Source organism: Cebus imitator, unplaced genomic scaffold (genome assembly GCF_001604975.1).
Source record: "Cebus imitator isolate Cc_AM_T3 unplaced genomic scaffold, Cebus_imitator-1.0 Scaffold170, whole genome shotgun sequence".
In the NCBI taxonomy this organism is placed as follows: Eukaryota; Metazoa; Chordata; class Mammalia; order Primates; family Cebidae; genus Cebus; species Cebus imitator.
The window spans coordinates 1,174,624-1,183,037 of record NW_016107485.1 but is presented as its reverse complement, the minus strand read 5'-3'; the positions used below and the strand labels follow the sequence as shown (position 1 = coordinate 1,183,037).

At 47.7% G+C, this 8,414-nt stretch overlaps 1 protein-coding gene across 2 annotated transcripts in view; it reads right to left on the bottom strand.

The window, feature by feature from the left end:
- Window positions 1–265: 265 nt before the first annotated feature.
- Window positions 266–8,414, bottom strand: part of ABHD4 (abhydrolase domain containing 4, N-acyl phospholipase B) — a 14,381-nt gene continuing 6,232 nt past the window's right edge. For both annotated transcript variants that reach the window (XM_017544609.2, XM_017544610.2), the window contains exons 5-7: window positions 5,935–6,046; window positions 2,432–2,618; window positions 266–1,736 (exon numbers count right to left, since the gene is read on the bottom strand). In XM_017544609.2, coding sequence (XP_017400098.1) covers window positions 1,647–1,736; window positions 2,432–2,618; window positions 5,935–6,046 — 389 coding nt within the window. In that variant the 3' untranslated portion in view covers window positions 266–1,646. The remainder of the gene's footprint in view (window positions 1,737–2,431; window positions 2,619–5,934; window positions 6,047–8,414) is intronic.

The following is an 8,414-nucleotide window of genomic DNA, read 5'->3' as shown; positions in this document are numbered from 1 at the left end:
CTCGGCTCACCGCAACCTCCACCTCCTGGGTTCAGGCAATTCTCCTGCCTCAGCCTCCTGAGTAGCTGGGATTACAGGCACGCGCCACCATGCCCAGCTAATGTTTTGTATTTTTAGCAGAGACGGGGTTTCACCATGTTGACCAGGATGGTCTTGATCTCTTGACCTCGTGATCCACCCACCTTGGCCTCCCAAAGTGCTGGGATTACAGGCGTGAGCCACCGTGCCCGGTCCCAGAGCAGTTTTAAACATTATAACTACCAGCAGTTTTTACTCATTTCTTTATTAATATAGAAAAGAAGCCCAGGGCAGCTGGACCAGTAGTACAAAGCACCAGGAGTTAATACCATTCTGGTGAAAGGGTTGGTTTTACGAAAGTGAAGGAGCAGGCAGGAGCTGCAAGGTTCCGAGGCCAGGCCCAGCCTACTGCCCAGAACCCCTGAAAAAGCTCCCTGGGAGAGGGCTGACAGGTCGGTCGGGGTGGACTGAGCTGGAAACCATGGAGACAGATGGTAGGGATACAGGGTCATGCAGTGGGAACCACCCTGTGGCTGATGAGGACAGGGAACTGGTAGCTGGAAGCTCCCCACTGGACCATGGGCAGGGGCTTGCAGGTGGTCTCAGCTCTGGGGGCAGGTAGAAAAACTGCAGAGACTGATAGGCATGGAGAACCCAGACATGGCCCTGGGGGTGAAGGGCCTTTCCACTTTTCTCCACCAGGAACCACCCTTGCTCTATACTACATTTGGGGCTTTAGGGCCCAAGGCACAGGGGAGGCTCAGAGGCCTCTATTTGGGAGGAAGATGGGGCAAGGAAGGAAGCACTTGAGTGTCCCTAGTTTAGGCAGCCAGGGCTGACACAGGCAGGACAACAGCACCCTGCAAAGTGGGGCTAGAAAGTGGGGCAGGGACTGGCTTATCCTTGGCCAGTGACCAGGACCAGCCCCATGGCAATGGTGCCTGTCTCGAGCCTTAGCAAATCAAGTGTGCAACGGGATGTTGGCAAACCTGGGCTCTCGCCTTATCTCTGCCAGAACTTGTATCACACAGAGCTATATAACCATGGTCCAGCCATGTCCCGCCTTGGCCTATTTCCACTTCTGTCAATGAGGGCTTTGGATAAGGAGCTTTTAGGTCATGGAAAGGGCTCTGCAGGTGAAGGGAACTCTAGGACCTGCTCTTGGCAGTTAACCAGACCCTGGATGGAGGAGGAAATGGGGGATGGAGGAGGAAGGTGTTCTTGCACAGAACCTATCCCCACAAACACTGCAGAGCTAGGAAAGGCAACTGGAAGCCCTTTTTGCCCAGAGGAAGAAAGGCCGCAGAGAGACCGAATGCGGCTCAGTGCAATCCCTTCACATCCTCCACCATCTGGGTAACACTTGGCAAGGAGTGGATGGGGTGGCATTGGTAACCCTTTATGTTCTTCCCCAGGGTGGGGCGCTCAAGGCCTCTTGTGGCTTCTGCCTTCAGCTCTCAGCGTGGGGTCAGCAGTGTTCTTTTCACTGTGGTCCTGTTCCGGGAACAGCCCAAGACTCTGCCTGGCTGGCACATGTTAGTTGGTGAGGAAAGGACAGAGTAGGTGAGTAAGCAGACAGGGAGGCAGGAGCAACTCTGGCTTTCTCCTCTTCCTCTTCAGAGATTGGCTCAGTCAACTGAGTCACAGATCTCCTCCACCACAGCATTGAAGATATGTGGCTGGTCAGCATAGACGTGGTGAGATGCACCCTCAATCTCCTGTGGAGAGAGGACCCGCAGGGGTGGCATGGCCCTTTATTCCTGGTGCTGGAAAGCTGTCACACTATTTCTTTTCCCCTTAGACTTGCTTGCCTGACACCCATGAGCTCTTATCAGAAATAATACTCCACGTTTCTCCCTCGGATCTTGGTATTTTCCTTTGACAGCCAATGAATCCCCATATCCCACTTTACTTATGTGGTGGACATTCACTGTATCTTTCCTTCCATGTTAGCCCCACTACTGATCTGCTCATTTAATCCAAAGGTCCAGTAAACCTGGCCCATGGTTGGCACCCAGCCTCATTCAGCACACTCATTGGCACATGGCAGAGAGGGGTTAGAAAAAAGGGAGGAGGTATGGTGGGAGCCTCTACTATTCACTCCACTGCCCATGGCTCTGGCTTTGGGGTAGGAACTACATGGGGGCTGGAGCAGCAGCAGGTGCCTGGCTACTAGACCAGAACTAGCCTTTTAGCCTAACTGGGCTAAAAGTAGGAAGCCTCTAATTAAGATATTACAAAGAGAGTTTCCAAACTTCTCAAATCTACTGCCCTATCTCAGTCTGTCCATTCCTCTTTCTCCTCAATCACCCATCCCTACCCCAAGGCTGAGAGCTGATTCACTCTCAGTCAATCAACATGTGCTGGCATTTGATTCACGGCATCATTTCCACTCCTTGGTGGTGGAACATACCAAGTCTCGGACATAGGAATCCGGCCGCTGCATCTTCACCTTTTTTCCCGTACTGGTATCTATCCAGGTGTTGGCCCCATAGATCATGGTGATGGGCACATCTTTTCGAATCAAGTGAATTCGCTCCAGCATGGGGCGCCGGGCCCAGCCAAAGGACTCCATCATGGCTTTGAATGCTGTCTCACCACTGTCAGAAACAAAACAGCAGTAAACTTCAATAAACAGCAGAATATGTCAACTTGTTGGTCTCTTCAGAGGCTGAGGCAGAGTCTTAGTCATCTTTGTATTCCTGTCAGAGCCCTACACTGGGCTCATTAAATATTGGTAAGATTAGGAGATGACCAAAATTCCAGAGGTCTCATCACAGAAGAGTTTGGAGGAACACTTGTGAAAAAGCCCATGGTAATACAAACTGTCCGAGAATGAAATGGATTATTTATTCAACAAATATTATCTGTCATGCCCTGGGCTGGGAAAGGGACATATGAACAAGAAACACAGGGTGCTGCCCCTCCTGGAGCTCACACACTTTAGCTCATGCTTTAGAGAGGTAGGCATTAAGTAACTAATCATATGATTAATTATTATTTAACTTAAAATTTCCTGGGCCGGGTGTGATGGCTCACACCTCTAATCCCAGCACTTTGGGAGGCTGAGGACAGTGGATCATTTGCGGTCAGGAGTTCAAGACCAGCCTGGCCAACATGGTGAGACCCTGTCTCTACTAAAAATACAAAAATTAGATCAGTGTGGTGGTGTACTGTAATCCAAAAATTAGGTCGGTGTGGTGGTACCTGTAATCCCAGGTACTCAGGAGGCTGAGGCAGGAGATTCGCTTGAGCCTGGGAGATGGAGGTTGCAGTGAGCCAAGATTGTGCCACTGCACTTTAGCCTGGGTGACACAGTGAGCCTCCGTCTCAAAAAAAAAAGAAACTTAAAATTTCCCAAGAAGGATGAAAAGGTGGTTGAGTGCTATAAAAACACAGCCTGGGAATTTAGTCTGTTGGAGGTTGAGGGAGACAGTCAGGAGTTCATCTGAGGTGAACGCTTAAGAGAGTACTATGATAGTAACAAGGGCTTCCTGAGAAGACTCTGGAATTAAAAACATCAGTCTTCCAAGGACTGGGGGAGCAGCAGTTTCTGTTAAGCAAGAAATAACAAATGCCAATGTAATCTACTTCACTCCCTGGTCATTTGCTCAGGTAGAACGAACTGAGGCCATATCATGAGGTGTCCATGAGGCTGGAACAGAGCCAGCTTTCTGGGCTGGTCTGCGGCTTCTGCTGAAGATAGGGCATGCTGGGGACACTGCTGCCTCTTAGGCTTGGCCTGTTTAGTGCAGTTAGATCTGCATTCTCTTTTACATGTACAGATGAACAGGAACCTGAGTTTTGTCCAGGCCACCAGAAATAGATGATTTTTCCTTGAGATATTGCAGCATAGTAGAAAAAGCATGGAATTTGGAGTCAAATGAATTCAAATCCTCAGCTGTGTTTTCTTACCAAGTCATGCAACCAGAATATACTTTAATTTCCTCATCTATAAATGTACATGTATTTTTATTTTCCTAATGGTGTCCTAGTGAAGTGGGTATAATACTCTATATACCCACTTCACTAGGACACCATTAGGAAAATAAAAATATGTACAAAGCACCTAAGTTGAGGTGAGGTGAAGTATATACCCCCAAACATATTGGTCAAATGTCTTGTTTCCCGAGGAAATGATAAAAGTTACCATGAGCTTGTCAGGGTTACAAAGTCAAAAAACTCAGGGAGTTACAAAATTAAGTGATGGTGTTTGGGAGTGAGGGAGCTCGTTGTGACTAATGTCACCTTTGCTTCCTCTGGGATGTGAATGATACACCCTGGGGCTTAGGTTGGGAGGACATTGTATAGAACTAGGTCTGGGATGGGGAAGGTTCTGGAGAAAAGGCTAGGGTTGGGCCTGTGGGGCCTCAGATGCATATGAGATGGTCATTGAGCCCAAGGGGCCTGAGAAAAGGGCCAAGGGCAGGAAGACAGGGGAATCTGATTTGACTGCTGAGCTGAGAGTTTCTATACTACTGTTTAATCAAGGTTCTTCAATTAGCTTAGCTCATGTGGAATGCTGGACAGACAGCTCACATGCTGCCAAAAGCTGTCTGGGTTTGAGGTAAATGTTCAGACTGTACTGCTGGAATGCAAATCTCTGCCTTTCTCATGGCTTTGGGCTCACAAGTGACTTGGACAGCCCTAGAAAAGGGGAGGGAAGTAAGCTTGCCTTTGCTGAGATGCCTCCCAGCAGCTTGGGGTGTCACCAACATGGCCTTGTGGTATCAGCCAGTCACAGGGTACTTCCCCAGGGGACGATCACCTCCCTGACTCTGCCCTGGCCATCCACATTGCCAAGACTGCAGGTTGCTGGGCTTGTGGTGCCTGCTGTGTAAATAAGCAGCCCCAGATAGGAACTTTTCAAAGTTCTCAGGACACCCCAAATCTCCAAAAGATGCAAAGAAATTTTTGTCTCAATGATAAGGCATTTCAAGTGCATGTAATTAAATTTTAAAATGCATGCTCTTTGAGAAATTCTATTTGTAGTAATGTGTTCAACAGATACAGTCAAATGTGTGTAAAAAGGAATATGTACAAGGAGGCCCTCTGAAGAAATGGCACACGTGCTATTTTAGACTGGAAATAATAAGGAAATGTAGGGACTACAGGTCTGGGACAGAAGACTTCTTTTTCTTTTGAAAAATATTATGCTTTTGCTAATTATTTTTGACCTAAAAAAGAAAAAAAATACCATGTTTGTATCACTCTTTCAGTCAAAAAAATCTTTTAAAATATTAATATTTTCAGCCAGTTGTGGTGGCTCATGCCTATAATCCCAGCACTTTGGGAGGCTGAGGCAGGTGGATTGCCTGAGGCCAGGAGTTGGAGACCAGCCTGGCCAACATAGTGAAATCCCGTCTTTATTAAAAATACAAAAAATTAGCTGGGTGTGGTGGCAGGCACCTGTAATCCCAGCTACTAGGGAAGCTGAAGCAGGAGAATTGCTAGAACCCGGGAGGTGGAGGTTGCAGTGAGCCAAGATTGCGTCATTGTACTCCAACCTAGGCAACAGAGCAAAACTTGTCTTAAAAAACAAAAACAAATATACATACATACATGTATGTATGTATACATATGTGTGTGTGTGTGTGTGTGTGTGTGTGTGTATGTATATATATATATATATTTTTTTTTTTTTCCAGACTGTTGCTCATCAGGCCAACTGCATACCTGTAGGGAATAGAAAGGGCCTTCCTCTAGAGATGGGTAGCATGTTTAATTAATCTATTACCTGCTATATTCCTTTGTGTCTATCCCTGGGGAACTCTCTGGAAATGATCAGGCTTGCTAGTGCCTGTGTTTCCCTGAGTCAGAACTTTGTTGGAGAAGAAATAAAGCCCAGAACTCCAGCAGCTAAGAATTTTATCTCCTAACTGTCTGTCCCAAGCTGGCCCGGGGAGCTGCCCTCACCTGGGATTCTGTGCATTGCAGTGGTAGATATACTCTGATATGGTGTCATCTTCAAAGAAGTCTGCAAACTTCCGTTTGAAGTCCGGCCGGAATCGCTGCACCAGGCCAGGCCCTGGGAGGGGATAGCAAAACAGAGTGACCAGTTTGGGAGGTGGGGCAGGGAAGACTCCTGCCTGTGTATGTTTTAACAACTTTAACCAAACCTTATTTTTCCTAAAGGTTTGCTTTATTCATTTAACATTACAGTGGTAGAAAGAGTGCAGGAATGTACTGGGAAGCTCCAGGTGACTTCAAATGACAAAGTTGGCTCATCACCAAAGAATTTAGAGGCAGTTTAACATCACTGATGAGCCAGGTTATTTTCAGCTCAATGAAGCCCTAAGATCATTCCCTGCAAGAATCACAAGCCCTCCCCATCAGTATCCATGTCTGAGATGCTCTTCTCCTACAGCCTGAGCTATGTTCTCTTTCTCCTGGATACCCCTCTGGCCTTTTAATCTTCTGATGGTAGCAGATGAAACTAGACCACCTCCCAAGAGCTCTCTCATTTGTAGGCCTGTAATACAATATGTGGAGAGGTGAACTAAACACAATGGTGTCTGAGACTCAGGGCACTGTTTTACAACAATTTGTTCCTTTCACCTCATTATGGTATATATACATGCAAGAACAGACTGTAAAAACTGGGCCCCGGCCGGGCGCGGTGGCTCAAGCCTGTAATCCCAGCACTTTGGGAGGCCGAGGTGGGTGGATCACGAGGTCAAGAGATCGAGACCATCCTGGTCAACATGGTGAAACACCGTCTCTACTAAAAATACAAAAAATTAGCTGGGCATGGTGGCGCGTGCCTGTAATCCCAGCTACTCAGGAGGCTGAGGCAGGAGAATTGCCTGNGAGGTCAAGAGATCGAGACCATCCTGGTCAACATGGTGAAACCCCGTCTCTACTAAAAATACAAAAAATTAGCTGGGCATGGTGGTGCGTGCCTGTAATCCCAGCTACTTAGGAGGCTGAGGCAGGAGAATTGCCTGAACCCAGGAAACAGAGGTTGCGGTGACCCGAGATCGCGCCATTGCACTCCAGCCTGGGTAACAAGAGCGAAACTCCGTCACAAAAAAAAAAAAAAAAAAAAAAAAAAAAAACTGGGCCCCACTGCTCAACTTCTGATCTCTGATCTCTCTCTTTCTCTCTGGTCTTCTCTCTGTTTATGAGGAGCAAGAGGGAGGTAAGAAGGGGCTGGGTTGGGGGTGCCATGAGGATCTGCATGCGCCCTCCCTCCTGTACAGTCCTTCATGGCTGCTGGCCAACTCACCCAAACTTGATAGCTCTGATGCTCCTGCATGAGCCTGGCCAGAGGTGAGAAGAGGGGACGGTATGAGCAGGGCTTCTTTTTGGCAAAGGATTATCAAGAGTCTGCTGGAGACCACAGCGCTGGGAACCTCTGCCCACTTACTCTCCTTTGCACCTGTGTCTTGATAGCCTTCCTCTCTCTCAGAACTGCTAAACACCTATCTTATACTCAAATGCTTTTTTTTTCTTTATTCGGAGTCATTCTGTTTTTCTTGAAGGAACTAGAGAGATAACCCTTATTTAGCTATTGAAAATTATTATGTAAACACAACCATCAGTACAAGATAGGCATCACCAATCTATTCCATAAAGGAATCTTCTCTTCACTTCATCAGAGTAAAAAGCTCTAAAAAGCTCCCCAGCAGGGAAGCATGCTGGCAGTGTGAGGTCAGAAGGTCAGAGATACTGATTCTGTTCATTAGGGCTGGCTCCCCATGGTCCTCCTCCTCCTCCTTTCCTCCCTTTTGCCCATAGAATTTGCTGACAGCTGCCAAGTGCTAGGCAACACAGAGCAGGTGAAGATGTGTTGCTTTCCTGGACCAGTGCATGATTCACAGGGGCTTGCCTGCCACTCTGGGTTATATTGCAGGCTTTGGTTCTGACCTCTCCCTGCTGCAGGTGTTGGGTGAACCACAGGGATGGAATCTGGTGGTTACTGAGCCTGAATCACCCGCAGGTTTTCATAAAATCTCACACACATTGGGTGGGGTGGCTCATGCCTGTAATCCCAGAACTTTGGGAGGCCGAGGCAGGTGGATCACTAGAGGCCAGGAGTCCAAGATCAGCCTGGCCAACATGGTGAAACCCCATCTCTACTAAAAATACAAAAACTAGCGAGGTGTGGTGGGGCACACCTGCAGTCCCAGTTACTCAGGAGGCTCAGGCAGGAGAATGGCTTGAACCTGGGAGGCAGAGGTTGAAGTGAGCTGAGATCACACCACTGCACTCCAGCCTGGGAGACAGAGTGAGAATCTGTTTCAAAAAACAAAAAACAAAACAAAAATCTTACACACATAGCAGAGGATGAGTCACCTTGCAGCCCCTTCTCTCTGGGGGTCTAGCCAAGACATGTGAAAGCTATTCTGCTCCACCTGTTCCTGGCATAGGAAAAGCTTTTGCTATGCAGATGG